At 53.9% G+C, this 17912-nt stretch overlaps 1 protein-coding gene across 7 annotated transcripts; it reads left to right on the plus strand.

Annotated features, from left to right (window-relative positions):
• The first annotated feature begins 466 nt into the window (after window positions 1-466).
• Window positions 467-14746, plus strand: CYB561 (cytochrome b561). Of its 7 annotated transcripts, none has more exons than XM_070227125.1 (6): window positions 467-618; window positions 9993-10210; window positions 11315-11413; window positions 11683-11786; window positions 12268-12425; window positions 12645-14746. In XM_070227125.1, exons 2-6 carry the CDS (start codon window positions 10006-10008, stop codon window positions 12835-12837), a joined length of 759 nt encoding a protein of 252 aa, XP_070083226.1. In that variant the 5' UTR covers window positions 467-618; window positions 9993-10005; the 3' UTR covers window positions 12838-14746. The 7 variants fall into 7 exon arrangements, with proteins under 7 accessions (XP_070083226.1, XP_070083227.1, XP_023508016.1 ...); XM_070227126.1 differs by lacking the exon at window positions 467-618 and adding an exon at window positions 788-945; XM_023652248.2 differs by lacking the exon at window positions 467-618 and adding an exon at window positions 1340-1583.
• The last annotated feature ends 3166 nt before the right edge of the window (window positions 14747-17912 follow it).

Raw genomic sequence — 17912 nt, forward strand, 5'->3', positions numbered from 1 at the left:
AATGGCTCAGTTCCACATTCAACTCACAAGGCATTTGTTGCCTGCTGTTTGCCTGTTGGCACGCTAGGGAGGTTTCTTAATTTAAAATGTCCATTAACTCCCTCCAAGTGGAGAGCTACCCCAACAGAATTTATGTTCCTGGAGGGTTTAAGTTTGGTCAGTCTGACGGGGTGGGCCCAGCTGGGTTTGTCCTGTTGGAAGGTGTGCTCAGGGCAGTGGGCACCCTCGGGTGCCTTGCTATGCCCTTGAGAGTATGTTCTCTTAGTAATGGGGTACAGGGTCCCCAAGGCCATGGGAAGCCCACAGTGCTGGGGGGCAGGTGGGGGAGGGACGGCCCTCTGCTAAAGCTCATTTATGTCCCCAGGGGCGGAAACCGTCCTATCTCCAGGCCATTGGTGAATCTTGCCAGGCATCTGACGGGAAAGAACCTTTTGTTCTGAGCTTGTAGGAAGTCTGAGCTGGACTTGTTATGTACCCACAGCATTTCCTGGATAGGGGGCCTGGACCTGGCTGCAGTAGGGGCTGACCCCCAGCCTCAGCCTTGGCACTCTCCTGTCTTAGTGGTTGGAGCAGGGGAGGTTGCCAACAGCAAGGTCGAGGCCTTCATGAGAGGGGCTGGTGAGAACTGGTATTTATCCTTAGGCTGGTTTGCTTGGGGGGAGGTGGGTAGTCAGTCTCGGGCTTTGCCCCCTGGCTTGGTTAAAGGGGGCAAAAACGTCACCTAGAGTGAGTGTGTGTGTGTGCGCGCCCGCGCGCGTGACGGTGGAATTGGGGAAGCGATAAGTCCAGCTTTCCTGTAGTGACACCTCCTCCCTCGGGGCTGGGAGGGAGGAGCGCATCCCCCCAGGGCTGCAGGAGCTACAGCGTAGGCCAAGGCCCGGGCTGCATCTGACACCTAGTGGCCACCTGAGCCCAGGGCGGGGCCCGGGGAGTGGAGGAAAGAAGGTTGGAGGGAAGAAAGGTGGGGCGTGGAGGGAGGAGATCAGGAAGCAGAGACTTGGCCCTGGCAGCGCGGGGGTTCTCGGGCCGGCCTCCCCCAGCCCCGGCGAGCCCCCAGCCCATCCCCCCAGCCCCGCCCGCGGCCTCGGAGTCAGGCCTGGGGCGGGAGGGACCCCCACCCACGCAGACCCGCGGGCCCCCCACCCCCACCCCCGGGCTCCCGGAACCTGGGGGACCCCGGAAGCCAGGTCACGAGGCCCGGCTTTCAAAGGTTACCCGAGCTCGGGTCCGGAAGGCCAGGTGAACGGCGGCGGCGGTTCTCGCCGCACAGCGCCCTGCGCCGCAGCCCCCGCCAGGCCGGCGTCCAGTGCGGGTCCGGGCTCTGGCGGGGCCCGGTCCCGAAGCCCGGGGGCCACCGGGGGCCAGGCCTTGTCCCCAGAGCGGGGGCACGCCGGGCTACTTCCGGGCCCCCGCCCGCCTCGCCGCCAACCCGCCACCGCCCGGTCGCCATGACGACGCCGCCGCGCAGTGACCGGCGCGGCTCGCGGAACCGGCCGGGCAGCCGGGGCGCGGCGCCGGGAGCTGGCGGGCCGGTCGGTGGCGCTGCGCTGTGGGCTCGAGCTCCGGGCCCGGCGCCTGGCCAGGTAGGCGACCCGGGCCGGGCGTTGCAAGCCGAGCCCCGGAGCCGGGAAGGGGGCCTAGGTGTGTGTTGGGGGACGGCGGGCCCAGGTGCGTGGGGGAGGGGGACGGCGGGCCCAGGTGCGTGGGGGAGGGGGACGGCGGGCCCAGGTGCGTGGGAGGGGGACGGCGGGCCCAGGTGCGTGGGGGAGGGGGACGGCGGGCCCAGGTGCGCGTGTGGGTGTGTGGGGACTGCAGGCCCAGGTGCGTGTGTGTGTGTGGGGAGCACCCAGGGGTGTGTGTGGGGGACGGCGGGCACAGGTGCGTGTGTCACGGGGGTGGGGTGAGGGCAGTGGGCCCAGCGCCGGGACTGGGTGGCACCGCACCCGCGCCAGAACAGGCTGGGCTCCCGGAGCCGCCGCGACTGTTTCTCCTTCCCTCGGCCGCCGCCACCCCTGGCTCTCACCTCACCTGCTTCCCCAGGCTCTGGGCCCTCGAGCAAGGCCCGAGGTTACAGAGTGTGTCCTGCTCCTTCCTGGAGCGGTCAGCCTTGGGCCCCAGCTGGGCCTCTGTGCCGGCTCTGCAGAAGTTAGAATGGAGGGGCAGGTGACCCCAAGTTTATCTTGGGCCCACGGCTAGTATTTTGCCATGTTCTAGAAACAAGGTAGGGTAGAAGTGGATCAATCAACATTTGCCACGACTCTTCTTTTGAAACCTGAAACCAAGACTCCGCCTGCCTCTTTCCTCTTGGGTTGACCTGTCTAGCTGGGATCCCTTCCTTCTCCTCGTACTTCCCCAGCCTCTCCCTGTGAGAGTAGGACTTTCTCGTTTGGGAAATCCCTACTCATTGAGTTGGCTTTGGTGGGCCCTGAACTGTGGGTGCAGAACTGAGCTGAGGAAGGGATCTGCTGCTGCCTTTGAGACCTGGGTAGTGGCAGGGCCACCTCCTCTCTTTCCCTGCCCTTCCCCCCAGGGACCCTGGAATTCCAGACACATCTTCAGAGGCTGGCGCCCCTCCTGAGTCTTTCTCCTTCTCACGGAACCTCTCCTCTCATTCACTCTACCTTGGCAGTCTTTGAGGATTTTCTAAGACTTACTAAATGAAGCTCCGTCTTAGGACAACTGGATTCTGTTCCTTCGTTTTCATAGCAAATGGAAAAAACCTAAAGCTTTGCCACCTTCTCGTAGATACCTTGATTTCTTTTTTTTTTTTTTGAGGAAGATTAGCTCTGAGCTAACATCTGCTGCCAATCCTCCTCTTTTTGCTGAGGAAGACTGGCCCTGAGCTAACATCCATGTCCATTTTCCTCTACTTTATATATGGGACGCCTGCCACAGGATGGCTTGCCATTCGGTGCCATGTCTGCATCTGGGATCCGAACCGGCAAACCCTGGGCCACCGAAGCAGACCGTGTGCACTTAACCGCTGCGCCACCTGGCTGGCCCCTACCTTGATTTCTTTTGTGAAATTGGCTTGAGGTGGAAATTTGTAAATGCCAAGGTGAGCCCCGTACAGAGAAAGGGCTGCTACAGCCCGGCAGCCTCCTGCACCCGCAGTGGAATCACTCTGCTTGTCCCACTGCTTCCCTGCCCTCGCCACCTTCCCTTGCAGCAGAGCTTGGGCTTCTGCTAATTGGAAGTGGTTCCACAGCACTAGAAGGTCTTGGTGGAGGAGTCCACCCCAGATCCAGGGGTTTCTGCCCAGTGGGGGATGTGGTGGACAAAGGGGAGTATGGATTTATTAGAAGGGTTCGTGCTGTCTGATGCCATCTGGCTCTCTGTGGCCCCAAACCTATGTCAACAGCTTCTGATGTGTGACTTCCTAAGGTGCTATTAGGACCAGATTTAGTTTTTGTTAGATTGCTATTTGATTGAATGCCTACAGTATGGCAGGCACTGTGCTGGGCACTGGTACATATTTATCTCACTTAATCTTTGCTATAGGCCAGTAAGGTGGGTCTCAGTATCTCTCTGCCTTGTGGATGAGGAAGCAGACTCAGAGAGGGGACTTGGTTTGCCCAAGGGCACACAGTCATCAACAGTGGACTGGCTGTAAAATCACTTCTCTGACCAGGGCTGCATGGTGACTTTCATGGGCCCTAGGCACTTTTTGCCTTGGTGGGCCCCTTTCTCCATAAAAAAAGAATGAAAATTATATTTTACAACTGTGTTGCTATAAAGACAAATATAATCCAGGCTGGATTAAAAATTAAAATATTTTCTTCAACCGTAAAAGTTTGTTTTTTCTTCTGATTTTAGCAGAAATAGTAACATTTTATTGTGAGTCCCACAAGTATTGGGGACCCTGGCACCGAGCCCTTGTACCTAATGGAGAACTGGGCTCAGTGCCTGGCTTCAAGCTCTACTTGGGAGCTACTTGAGTGCCCTGCTTGACAGCTCAGCCCTCATTTTGCCTTCTCTTTCATCACATTCTAGGACATTCTAGGACAATTGAGCCGTTTCTTCCCTCATGCATCAAGAAAAGATCTAGCCCCCACCCCCAACACAATCTTCTCTAACCCAATTAAAACCTTGTTGTGGATAAGGAGGGCTGTGGCCAGGCCAGGCTCCCTGCCTCCAGGCTGTAGGACATGTGCAGAGTCTGGTCCCTATAATGAGATTAGGCCTGGTGGCCTTTTAATGAAACAGTGGGCATGGGAGGGAGAGTGGTGCTTAGCACGTTCGAGCCTTGCGGGTAGCTCCTGTCCCTGTTTGATTGCATTAAGTGGAGTCTGACTGCCAGTGTGTGTGGGAGGGAAGGGGTAACTGTCTCAGCCCTAGGTTCCAGAAGCTGCCAGAGCTGTCAACCCTATTCTGTGCTCTGACAGAAGGAGGTGGGTGGCTGTATAAGGGGCCCCATTAGCCCCCTCTGGTTCCAAGACTCTGGTCTCCTAGGCAGAGGAAACCTTTGGGGTGTAGAGTGGCTGCTTCCAGGCCCTTGACACTGCTGCCCACACTTCTGCCCTGGGACCCCAGGAGGCCCCAGCACAGCTGGCATTCTGGGGGGGCCAACCCAGTTAGGAAGGAAGGGCGAGAGTGTTCTCGATGTCCAGATGGGGAAATGAGGGAGCGTAATTCAAAGGCATGTGCTTGCTAGGGAGTGAATCTCCACTGATTTCGAGGTCTGAAGATATAAATGTGTTTGTGGGTAGGTCACTCCAGCCAGAGTCGTGGAAATGTGTCCTCTCCTCAGTAGCGGAAGCAGCCCCTCCTTACACAAGGATAGGTTGTCACTTATGTTGAACCAAGTAAGCAATGGGGGGATGCTGTTGCTGACGGAATCTTTCAGTTTTCTGTAAAGCACAAAACCACTCACTACTTTGTCTTTTTGGTAAATCTGGATTTTTCACACTTAGATGTCGTCTGTAGACAAGGCACAGGCCTGCCCGAGGGAGGATAGTCTTGCTTGGTGTGAGTTTTCCTGTCATCCTTCATACCTGGACTTAGAATCACATTCAGATTGGAAGGGGGCATGGAGGAGACAGCTTGGGCCTCCATAATTCCAAAGGCCATTCTCTGTCTCTGGCTTCCTCCTGGATGCCTAGGTACTGAGGCCGTATGGACCAGGAGAGCTGCCTTTGGAGCAACTGACTTAAAGATCTTGGAGCTACTTCGCCCTCTTGTCACCCCTTCTCTCTTAACCACCTGCCCCATCTTGCTGCCTTGTCTCCCAGGAGAGCCCACAGGGGACGTCAGTGCTCCATGCTCTGCTGGGTTTAAACTGCCTTAGGAGCATGGCTCCCGAAGGGTGAGGAGGACTGGCACTGGAGGGCGAGAGAGCCTGCTTCAAGTCAGCTTCCTTGGCAAGTGCCATTCAGATCCTCGAGTGGCGTCAATATTTGGAAAGCATGACAGCTCTACCCTAGTTACTGGGCAAAGCCATACCAACAACAGACAACCAGCTGCTCAGTGTGCCACTTCAGTGTGCAGGAGGGGGGAAACTGCCTTCAGTGTGTATAGTGGAAGGTGTTCTTGGAGGCCTGAGTTTAACTCGTGGCTTGAATTCTTACTACCCTTTACTTAAAAATCTGCATCTGCTCTGCAACTTGTCTGCAAGCCCCTTGAAGGCAGGGACCTTCATTACACAGATGCAGTGTCTTCTCTGTAGAGCTCCAGCATCCAGAAGTGTGGCCAGCGTAGAGTGGGAACTCAATGAACAACTGAGTGGAGCAGCTGTTTGCTGCTGATAATTTTGGGCAAGTCATTTATCCTCTTTGGGCCTCAATTTCTTCATCTGTCAAATTGGGATAATACTCCTATCGTACGGTTATTGCAAAGATTAAATGGGAGAATTTGGGAAGTGCTGGGTACAGAGTAGGGGCTCGCCAGCCAGCCCTGAGGTCCCCTGTCCTCCCATGCACACAGGCACATGTCTCCACTCCACCACTGTGGGGTGCAAACAGCATTAGGGTTATGACTTCTGAGGGAACTCAGGATGTGAATTTACAGTGTAGAACATTAAAGCCGCACGTTTAGTCATTGCCATTGTGCTTTCCAATGTGTGTTTTCTTTTCAACACCACTAAGTACTTCTCCATCTCTCAGCAGACACTGACTGGGTATCCTGTAATTTAACACCATTATGACACTATCTACCTGGAGATAGCATCAGATCCCACAGGTTAAGGGTACGGTCCCACAAGACTGCCCACCCCCACTCTTCAGATGCCAATCCCAAATCCAGGTTGTCCGTTGTGCTTCTAACAACAGGCTGTAGTTAAGAGGTTTCCGCGGCCCCCTCTTCAAGTTACGCTAATTTGCTAGAGCAGCTCACAGAACTCACAGAAACATTTTATTTACTAGATTACTGGTTTATTATAAAAGGATATAACTCAGGACATCCAGATGGAAGAGGTACATAGGGCAAGGTCCAGAAGGGTCCCAAATGCGGGAGCATCTGTTCCCAGGGAAATGGGGTGTGCCGTCTTGCCCCAGAAGCTCTCCGAATGCCATCCTTTTTGGGTTTTTATGGAGGCTTCATGACACAGGCATGCTTGATGAAATTGGCACTGGAGATGGGACTCAATCTCCAGCCCCTCTCCCATCCCCAGAGGTCGAGGGGTGCGACCGAAAGTTCCAACCTTCATCACAAGGTCGGTTCCTTTGGCAACTGGTCCATCCTTGGGTTACCTAGGGGCTTTCATTAACATAACTTAACAAATGACGCCTTATCACTTTCTTCACTAGGGAAATTCCATGGTTTTAGGAGCTCCTTCCCATATACTTGTTATAAATCATGGTATCACAGCTATGAAGAGAACCTCACTCTGATTTCTGCCCGTCTCATTAGGAGGTTGGTTGGGAGGGAAAAAAGCAAGCTCTGGCTAGCCTCACCACCCAGTAGCTCCAAGATTGTGGAGTGACAATTCCTTTGCTGCCCTGAGCTCCCACCTCTCTCCTTTGTATTCTCCTTGGCAGAAAGAAGTTATGGCAGGTCAACCCGCAGCAGAGCATGTTCCTTCTGTTCTTCCTAATTCAGAGCTAATCAGATTCTGACCGTGCCCCGGGCTCTCTGGGGATGAATCTAATAAAGGAGGGGAGGGCTGCATTTCTCTGTTCAGAAAATCTTTCGTGTTAGAGTTGGGCAAGGGATTAGATCCCCCAGGAAGAGTAGCACGCACTCCCTGCCTTCAAGGAGCTCACAGGGTTCTTTAGCAGAGAGGCACACAGGAGCTGGACGTGAGGCAGAACACCAAGGCGGGTGAGTACACCCCGGGCCAGCCTCGGGGATGCGGAGGAGGGGGACAGAGTGATGAACAAAATGCCCATTTCGGGCTCTGGAGCAAATCGATAGGGGCAGAGGGTGAGTGGGGAAGTAGAGGCTGCAGCTGTTGCAGAGAGCAGGGAGTGGCTCCGGGGAGTGAGGTGGAGGGAGTGACAGCGGGTTGTGTTAGAGCCAGTGAATAGGGAGGGTCTCCTCTGAGTGGACTTGGTAAGAAAACAGTGCGGGGCTCCAGATGGAAAAGGAGTTAGGATCATGTTACAGAGTTGGCATTTCCCTGGCAGGCAGTGGGCAGCCCTTTGTGCTGGGTGGAGTGACATGACTTGGGGTGCTGGCTTTGTCGCTATTCCTAGCGGGTCAGGCAGATTGAAGAGTAGAGAGACCACACGGAAGCTCCATGCTGGCTTGGGTGGTGGCAGTGAAGATGGCAAGAGCCCTGGGGGAGGGCTCCTAGGATTTGGTGGCCTGTCTGGAGGCACCAGTGCTGGGACTAGGAGAAGGGCAGCCATGGTAGCTACCTGTGAGGTCAGGAGAGGACCTGGTTATGACGATGGGGAGATGATTTTGACTTGGCTGTGCTCAGTTGGAAATGTGTGAGGGATGTCCAGGTAGACATGTTAGTGGACAGTCAGAAATGGGGTTTATATTTGGGAAAGAGGACAGAACTACTGCTAGATTTAGGAATCACTGGTATAGAAGTGACCGATAGGGAGAGAGGCAAGAGTTCCCAAAATAAGTGTTCACTGTGCCCAGGGCTTCTGGAAACAGGTGTTCCCACCTGCCATGGGAGTGTTTCTGAAAGGCGAATTCACAGAATGTGTCAAAAACCTAAAAAAAGAACATGGTTCTTGCTGTAGGATTCCATTTCTCCATTTAGGAATTAATTAGACAAGTGTGTAAAGATGATCACATAGTATCGTTTATTTAGTGAAAAACTGAAAGCTAGCTAAATGCTTAACAACGGGATTGGGTAAAGCATGGAACAGCCACACAATGCATTACTGTGAGGTTATTAAAATCATGACACAGATGTATATTCATTGACTTGGAAAGATATGAATGGTCTACCATTAAATTAAAGCAGGTTAGAAATTGGTATGATCCTGTTTCTATAAAAGAATGTATGTTTCTGGAAGAAAAGCATGTAAGGACATAAATGAAATGTTGATCATGTGTAATTTCTTTCTTTTGGCTTATCTGTATTTTATTGGAGGGAGAGTGTATTAACACCACCCCCTCTGCTTTTTTTTTTTAATGGTAGAGTTGCCAATACTTGTCAAATGTGGCAGAGAGCACTGGGGGGTAAAGATAGCCTGGTCGCCAGGGGGACAAGGCCAGGCGGCCTGGAAACTAATTCTTGAGCACTTACAGGGTAGCAGGCATGTGCTGGGTGTTAGAGGGTGACCCAAAGTCAGTCTGTTGAACATGTCTGCTGAGCTGTCATTCTCTGCTGACAGCAAAGGAGAAGCAGGAGTTCCCACTGCTGCTGGGAGAGGCCGGGACGGTGGGGAAGCAGCGAGTTGACAGCCATTGAGGGGGCGGGATATTGAGTGCTCTGCCCTCTGTGAGCAGTGGCAGTGCCCTTCTCTGGGCACAGGCTGCTGACAGCAACAAGGCAAACAAGTGGAGGCCATGCTGTTCATCGTCTGCCTCCTCTCCTCCCATTCCCCGGCTGCCTCTCCCACCTGGTGTGTGGGCCAGGGCTGGGCCCCGGGGTCTGGAGAACGCCAACTCAGGGTGAAGAGCTGGCATGAAGGTCATCCTGGGTGAGGCTATGGAAACACTGCTCGCCAGGAAATGCGCTCGCCGTGCAGCCCCCTGAGCAAGGCTTTCCTAAACCTCCTCAAGCCGTCCTTTTCTTACCTCTAGACTGGGTACAGTAACATACCTGCTTTACTGTCCTCTCACGGGATGGTTGTGAGTTAAGTTTGTGTATGAAATGCCCCATGAGCTCCGAAAGGTGAGGCTCACCTTGTAGGTCTCATTTCTGGGGCCTGCGGTTTTGGGAAGCTTGCCTGAGGGAGGAGTGCAGGTCCAACCCCGCCTGGTCGTGGAGGACGAAGGAGAGGCAGGACGGGAAACAGGCTACAGGGCTGCTCCTATGCCCCACGTCCTGTCAGGCAAAGCAGGTCAGCTCAGGTTTCTTCACAAGCCTGGTGGAGGCCTGCCCTGGGGGCTGGGCCCGGGCCCAGGGGTGGGCAGGACTCCTTCTCAGCTTAAAAACCGGGCATGGGGCAGGTAGGCTCTCTATTTCTCACCCCACATGTACTTTATGATCCATCTGGAGGGAAACATGTGACTAATCCTCTCCCTTCGAGGAACTTGCTCACTTCTCTGTCTTCTACTGTGAACCCCACTTGAAGAACCCCAGGGCCTCAGGACCAGCAAGTAAAGCACAGGCGTGGGCCCTCCTGCTCTTGCCAGCATTTGGAGGCCCTCTACTTGCGCCCCCGTTGCCTGTGGAACTCCGGGCAGCTCACAGCCCGATGTTGGGTCTGGGGTGGGGCTGGCTGTGCCCCTCCTGCCGAGCTTCTTCTGAGCCTTGGGATGGGGGGCGTAGAGGGTCTTGGAGAGGGCACTGTGAGTGCTGCTTTAGCACAGCGGCCTGGGGAGTAGGGCAGAGAGGAAGGTGGCAGGGGGTTGGCATTGGGAGGCTGGAATGAATCTTCTGGAGGTTGTGGTTGCTCCTCTGAGCTCTGCCATCTTTCCTGCAGTGCCTGCCTCAGCATGGAGAGCCGTGCCAGCGCGGCACCCGCCCCCAGAGCACTGCCTTACTACGTGGCTTTCTCCCAGCTGCTGGGCCTGACTGTGGTAGCCACAACTGGCGCTTGGCTGGGTCTCTACCGAGGTGGCATCGCCTGGGAGAGTGCCCTGCAGTTTAATGTGCATCCCCTCTGCATGGTCATAGGCCTGGTCTTCCTGCAGGGAGACGGTGAGTCTCGCCCAGTGCTCCCCGGAGCCACTCTTCCTGAGACAGGCAGTTTGCAGGGACTCTGTAACCCCCGAGGGCTCTCACAGCTTGACAAATCTTAGATTCCCGGAAAGACAGCCAGAGAAGGAAGCTGGCTTACAGCCTGGGGACACTGGGAATCCAACTCAAAGGCCCTGAGGTTGGTGGGTGGTGACTCCTTTCCCACTTGTCCCAGGTCCTTCACCTCCTGCTTCAGCAAGCATGCGTGTGCTTCATAGAGTGGAGGCCCAGGGCTGGGCCGTGAGCTGAGGCTGGCTTCTGCAGGGGCAGTTTGAAGTTGGGGGACAAATCTGAGTGTGTGCACGCACACTTCTGTGTGTGTGTGTGTGTGTGGCGGGGGGTAGATGCTGGATTTGGCAGTGCCAGAGCTCTTCTCTCCGGGGTAGGAGCCAGGTAGTGCTTGGCCCCCACTCTGCCTTGAGGTCAGGGGTCCGTGGCCTTCTCCTTCTGGTAACAAGAAAGCCAGATCTATATCTGCTTGACCCAGTCTTCCTAGAGGTGGTCCTGGTGACAGCCACTCCCTCAGCAGCAGAACCTAGGAAGCATTCCCCGCCTGGCCCTGCCCGCCTCAGCCTGGTGAGGGGGGATTGGCTTGGGATCACCAGCTTCTGCTTTGGGAACCAGAGGTTTCCCAACAGGGGAGCCTGCTTGCTAAAAGTAGTGAATATCTGACCAGGCTTCAGTATTGGACTGTTTGAGGATCATCATAGCTAAAAAGGTGAACTCAGAAGCTTGGTGACGCCTTGGTGTGACTGCACCATGAGCCTAAAACAACAGCCTGGAATATATAGGGCACTTGAGAAGAAGGTGGTGGGGTGGGGGGAGGGGGGAGTGTGGGCCGGAGGAGGTGGGGGTTAGGGCAGAGCAGCCTGAGGGTGCCCTATCCCAGGGCCCCTGCTGGGCCCCATTGAGCCTTGTTTTCTCTTCCATTTCCTGTGCTGGGGTACCTCGACAAGCCCTTCACTCAGATAACCTCTCCAGCCAAGGTGTAGCTCCTTGCTGCCCGGGGCAGGAGGCCTTGAGCTCTGGTCAGTGTGCTGACTTCCCCTATCTCACTCCTGGAAGCCCTGCTGGTTTACCGGGTCTTCAGGAACGAGGCCAAACGTACAACCAAAGTCTTGCACGGGCTGCTCCACGTCTTCGCCTTCATCATCGCCCTGGTGGGTGAGTTCCTGGGCACAGCTTCCCTCCCTCCCATCTTCTGACTTGGGGGAGTAGCTGCTTTGTGTGTCTAGTTCCCACTCCAGTTCTGTTATGGTCCACCCCCCTCCCTCCTCCTCCTTCTAAGCATCCCAGGCAGGGACATTGGGTGCTGGCAGCCATTGAGCTGGGACTAGAGCCCAGAAGTCCCGGTTACTCGAGTTTCCCTTGGGTCACCTCACCCCTCCCTTCCCCGTCGCCTGTCCTCACATGACCCCCTGTCTTTGGTCCAGGCCTGGTGGCCGTGTTCGACTACCACAGGAAGAATGGCTATGCTGACCTGTATAGCCTACACAGCTGGTGTGGCATCCTGGTCTTTGTCCTCTACTTTGTGCAGGTGAGTCCTTTCAGCCCCACAGCCATGGGGGAGGGGACGCAAGGAGGGGAACCAGGCCTAAAGCAGTGTGTGTGCCATACAAGGCTCCATTTTCCAGGGTGTGTGCCCAAAGGTGAAAGAGTTGCTTTAGTCCAACTGGATGCTGCTTTCAGATTCTGAAATGGGTACAAAGCCAGGATTTTACAGGTGAGGGTGCCTAGATCCAGGCACCCTTCCAGCTGACGTGGTACATGTGTTTGGCCATAGGCCCCATCTTCTAAGTGTAAAGTGTGATGAACCAAGACCAGGTCTCAAGAGTCAGAGGCCCGGACCTTTCCCATAAGTGCTGAGTGCTCCCCTCACTACTCTTAAGATGGAGGAAACCAAATGGGCGGATGGAGGGGTTCGCAGTCCTTGTGTGGAAGCAGCCTGCTTGGGACACCTCGGGTTGGTTAGGCTGATGGCCAGCTCAGTCTCTGGCCCGCCTTGCCTTTCCTTCTAGTGGCTCGTGGGCTTTAGCTTCTTCCTGTTCCCTGGAGCTTCGTTTTCTCTGCGGAGCCGCTACCGCCCCCAGCACATCTTCTTTGGTGCCACCATCTTCCTCCTGTCTCTAGGCACAGCCCTGCTGGGCCTGAAGGAGGCGCTGCTGTTTAAACTTGGGTGAGTGTCCTGTGCCACGATTGCCTACAGAGAATGACCCCTGTCCTCTGCTCCCCTGGACATCTGCCTTCTGAGCCAGCTTTTGGTGGAGTTAGCCAAGCAGTGGTTTTTCTCTCTGGGTGGGGCACGGACATGGCATCTTTCTGGCCCAGGTGCGAATGGCATTTGGAGTAACAGTGACCCCTTGGGTGGTGTCTCCCTTCCACCCTAACTCTGCAGGACCAAGTACAGCACGTTTGAGCCAGAGGGGGTGCTGGCCAATGTTTTGGGCTTGCTGCTGGCCAGCTTCGGCGTGGCTGTGCTCTACATTCTGACTCGCGGTGACTGGAAGCGGCCACCCCAGGCGGAGGAACAAGCTCTCTCCATGGACTTCAAGACGCTGACAGAGGGTGACAGCCCCAGCTCCCAGTGACAGCCTGCTCTTGTCCTGCGGGGAGGGGCCTGGCTGTGGCCGGCCTCCTCAGGTCTGGGGTTTCCGCTAGGTGTCTTTCCCACGCCCCGCTGAGGCTGTCTTCAGAATCAGTGGCTCCCGGGAGGGGCTCGGCCTAGTGGGTGGGGAGTATGGGCAGAGTGCCTCTTTGGGCGCTGATTTCTGGGGTTCAGGGCTTGGCCTCCTGTGCTTCCCCTCCTTGCTGCTGCTTTAGCATCCTGTTAGTCACGCACAGCCCCCTGCCCTTGTTTTCCCTGTCAGCCCCTCAAATGGAGAAGCTTTGGGTAGGCTTTTGGGTGGTTAGTCCTGGTCGCAGAAGCTCAGATCCCTGAAGGAGATGGAGAGCAGCTCCCCGCTCGAGGCAGCGGATGCTGGGCCGAGTCCAGTGGCTACAGAGAGCAAAAGGCTGTGGGAGAAACTGCGGGGCCTCAGCGACAGGGCTGGCAAAGCCAAGACCTGCTTTGTGTAACACTGAATTCAAACCAGGAGTCTTGCTAGCCTGAATAACACGTGGTATGAATGGGCCCAGTCTTTGGCAGTGGAGCAAGTGATATTATGTGTAAAATATGTTGGTGTTCAGAGCAAGGCTCCCCAGGAGACGGGAGGGACTGGCCCCTGGGAAGTTCTGGAGATGTGGCTTTGGCCCAGCTGAGTCTTGAGGCTTCCCTTTCTTTAACCCTTAGCCCCAGGATGGCTTTGCTAGAAGAGGAGATGGGGCACAGGACTTCAGACAAACCTGCCATTGGCAGCTGACAGCAGTTGAAAAAGGAAGGAGATGGCCCCCTGCATAGGCTGTTGTGGGTGGTGGGTTATCTTGCAGCTCACTCCTCTAGGGGCTCCACTCCCCACAGTGGCCTGCGCCTCCGCCAGCGAGCTCCCATTGTCCCCACCCTCATGAGCTAGCTCAGGCACTGCTCTGACCGGAGGCCGAGGGCACAAGCCTTTTTTTTTTTAAATGAAAAGCTGCTGCTGTTGCCCCCTTTCCCTTTTGATGGGGAAGGCAGAGGCTGCTTGCTTCTGTTCGGGAGGAGAGTCCCATCCTCTCTTACCTGGGGCCCATCTTTGCAGGAAATTGGGACTGAGTCAGAATCTGATTAATTCCCCCAACCCCCTAACTGTGTTATGCTGTTGGATGAGTCACTGTTGGGCTTTGGTCTAGGAATGATGTGATTAGAGCATGGATCTTGTGTTTCCTGGACTTGGCAAATGCTCTCTCCTTGTTTTCTGGGCTTTGAGGAGCATGACATTGTTTGAGATGGATGCAGTTTACTTAAATGGAGAAATTAATAAAATTTCCAAATCAGACTACTGTTCTTTTAACGGTTGCCTTTTTCACACCTAACTGCTGCCTAGGAGAAAGTGGCTAGTTTCCATTACTGCTCAGATTCCTGATGCTCAGCTTTCACCTTGGGTCCTGCCTCATGTGGTGCCGCTTCTCAGAGTAGGTGGCTCTGGCCCAGCGCCCTCCCCAGCAGGCCAGGCTCCTGGCGAGCCTTCCCCATCAGGGCTGCAGGGTCCCTCCACTGCCCCGCCCCCCATTTAGACTGTATGCTCTCCAAGGGCAGGGGCTCCATCAATTCTTTCATCACCTGGCACACACTTGTATAGTCAAATGTTTACATGTGGGAAAACTCCACCTTAGACCAACTCCCACAGGACAATTGTGTCTCTCTCTTGACAGAATGCCATGTACAGAAATGGAACCTTAGATTTACAATAAAAGTCTGTAAACTGTTCTGTTTGCCAAAGTGTATGTTGGATGACTAAGGATCCAAAAAGCCCCCTGAAAGCTGACCAGTGGCAGTTTATTTTGTTTTGCCTGTGGCCAGTCTTCTGTGAAGTACAATGTAGTGTTGGTGCAACAGATGATTCAATAAATGTCTACAGCAGATCTCTCGCCTGTTGTCTTCATTTACTGTGGCAGTAAAAGGAGCCAGTGCTTCCAGCAGAGTCAGATAAAGTTAGTTCTATTAGGGTTGAGAAGAAAGTGAACTTTCCAGGCTGGGCACACAAGGGAAAGTGATTAATGATATTTATCATGGCGCAGGCTCTGAAATGGCCCAGTGGCTGTCCAGTCTCTGGACCCAGGGGGAGGCTCTTCCGCGTGGTTAGAGAAACCCTTTTCTCAACCCAGAGTGGCCTGGAGAGTGGAGCTGAGAGAGCCTGATAAGGGCCTTGGCAAGAAAATCCCCTCAGTATTCAATTAACTTTTTTCCTTTTAAAAAGTGTCTCTTCGTTCCATAAGAAGAGGAGCAAAGCTTTGAGAACAAGCTGAGATTCCACTTTAGATCGATTCCTAAGGCTCAGGCTGGAGATGTGTTATAGTGAAGTTGGGTGGGGGCTCCCCTGGGACGTACTGTGTGTCCTGAAAAGCACCATCACTGAAAACAACTTCAGAACTTACTGAGGGGGCTCACTATTTAAAGGGACCCTACAGCGAATCCTCTGCAAAGGTAAAAATCCTTCGGTAACATGAATTCTTACTTCGTAACATTTATTTTATTTTCCGTGTTGTATCTGGTTTCTAATGTGTGTGAGCCAGAGCTCAAGAGGTCTCTGCTTTATGCATCATCTGTAGTGTCTCCTACATCAAGCCTTCTATGTGAACCTTAATTTGCTTAAAAGCATGCAAAGCACATGGCTTGAGACATGGCACAAGCTGATCGCTCAGTCAAGATCAGGGCCAGCTCTTGGGTGAGCAGAGGCCTTTTGACCCCATTAATGTGCCATCTCGCTTCCGGTTTTTGTGCTAGCTTCTGGACTTGAAGGGTCTCTGTGCTTGTGAATATTCAAATGGTTCCAGCCAGGAAAATGATGCCTCTCCCTCCAGAGCGTTACTCCTTTACCTCCTCAGGAGGGACCTCACCCTCTTACTGGGTTTGGAACTCCTAGAAGTCCCAAAGTTATTCCTTTTGACCTTGGCGTAAAGTTTTTTCTCCAAAGGAGTACAAAGTAGCTTTCTCCAAGCTTCCTTCTTGACCCGCTACCTGTGCTTCTGGTGTCATTCAGATTGCTTTGTTTTCTTAGATCGCCTGAGGAAGGGGGCAGCACGGTACAGAGGAAAAAGCTTCCGGGCAGACCCGATTCCAAGTCCTGTCCCTGCCTCCATGACCTTGAGCAATTTAAACTCTCAGGATCTGCTTCCTCACTTATGTTTTGGAGACAGCACTGTTGTCTGTCAGAGGCTGTGTGAGGAATAGAGAACACACGTAAAGTCCCTATCACAGTATCTGGGACATAACGGGCACCTCAAGAGAATGGCCCATTACAATGGACTCTGCACTACCTCTCTTTTTGCCATAGGGCCTTCCAGACATGACACCCTTATGAACGTGCTATCTTTATTCCTGAGAATGGGAGGACTCAGTTTCCAAGTTTCTCCAAGCTCCTCCAGCTTCTGTTTTAAAGCTGAAAGAGGGTGACACTGTGTTCCCCTCCCCATCTCTGCCTACCCATCCTGGCCTACTGAAGGGGGGTCCAGTTTACCATGTGCACGTGCGCACCGTGGTGCATCAAGCTATAAAGAGCTGCTGAAGGGCGCCTGTTAGGGCCTGAGAATAGCAACGGGAAGGCAGTTTGATTCTGGACTTCTGAGAATCTACAAAGAACTTGATAGGTTCACTGTTTGCTGCTGCTCTGAGTGGCTTTTTAGTCAGGTTAAGGGCAAATTCCTTTTAAGAATTAGCTTTTTAGGAATCACGACCTTTCACCTTTCTTCCAATGCCCCAGGAATCCTTAAAAAGCTGAAACTAACCACTTACCCACTTTTGATTTTTTGGTTTTTTTTAGATCGGCACCTGAGCTAACAACTGTTGCCAATCTTTTTTTTTTTTTTCCTGCTTTTTCTCCCCAAGTCCCCCTAGTACATAGTTGTATATTCTAGTTGTGGGTCCTTCTACTTGTGGCATGTGGGACGCCGCCTCAGCGTGGCCTGATGAGCGGTGCCATGTCTGCGCCCAGGATTGGAACCCGGGAAACCCTGAGCCGCTGAAGCGGAGCACACGAACTTAACCACTCGGCCATGGGGCCGGCCCCACCACTTTTGAGTTTTAATGAAATAACTGGAACAGCCCAGGAATGTTTTTCAGATCGAACAGGTGGTTCCTTACAGAGTTCTCTCCTCTCCTCTTCAAAGGCAATTCTGGTGTCCAGGCCGGGGTGCTGGTGCATGCCTCGAGTTTTCCTGCTTCCTCATCTTGGGTTGTTTGGGGGAAACTGATGTAGTTACACAGCAGGGATGTTTGTTCAACACAATCTGGCGTCTAGAGGAAGTGGTCTCCTTCCTTGCCTGTCCCTCAAGTAGACGGAAGTAGCAGCTAGGCAGGAAAGGCTGCCGGACTCAGTGCCGGCCACTTTTAGAAAAAGGTATCGAGTCTCTCGCCAGTTTCGGGAAATCTGCAACCTCTCCATTCACAATGCAGCTGCCTAGGTCTCTATATGGCCAAGATTCAAACTTCTAGCCAGAATTCTGAAGAAAAACAAAGTCACTGGAAGCAGTGGGCTTCAAGCTTTCACCAAGTTAGCCTCGGGAACTAGAGCTAGGGCTGTCCCCTCATCCTCCGGCATGCCGTCTCTGAACGGAAGAGCTCTAACTGGCAGCCCCCGTCAGCCTGGGCTTTTGGTATGGAGCTGGATTGGGGTGTGGCCTCAACTGTTAAAATGAAACAAGGAGCAGGGCTCTGTGCTCCCTTGCTACGGCTGGAGAAAACCTCTGACGCTGAAGAAAAAGCCTCCCTTTCTCAACAAATGCAGCGAGCCTTTGCTGATAGGCCCTTAGAACATCTTTTCTTCTCCACGGTTCTCTTGAGTGCCTACCACAATGTCCGACTCCGAGCAGGTGCTCAATATCTGCACTGAGTGAATAAAAGCCTGAAGGGGTCACTCTGAATGTCCCACAAGAGACCAAGCAAATCATCAGGAATGTGGTCTTCACCTTAACCTGTCAAAGCTGTCCTTGGGGGTGGCTTCCCCAGCCGCACGGGCCTCAGTGAGGGCGAGCCTGAGAGTCAACTCCCTGGAGAGGTGTTGGGACGGAAGGAGAAAGCACCACAATGCCA

The sequence above is a fragment of the Equus caballus genome, chromosome 11 (genome assembly GCF_041296265.1).
Source record: "Equus caballus isolate H_3958 breed thoroughbred chromosome 11, TB-T2T, whole genome shotgun sequence".
Taxonomy (NCBI): domain Eukaryota; kingdom Metazoa; phylum Chordata; class Mammalia; order Perissodactyla; family Equidae; genus Equus; species Equus caballus.

Coding starts and splice junctions, on each gene's coding strand:
- CYB561 (XM_070227121.1), top strand. Junction 11,414..11,682: donor CTTCATCATCGCCCTGGTGG/GTGAGTTCCTGG, acceptor TCTTTGGTCCAG/GCCTGGTGGCCGTGTTCGAC. Junction 11,787..12,267: donor TTGTCCTCTACTTTGTGCAG/GTGAGTCCTTTC, acceptor CTTTCCTTCTAG/TGGCTCGTGGGCTTTAGCTT.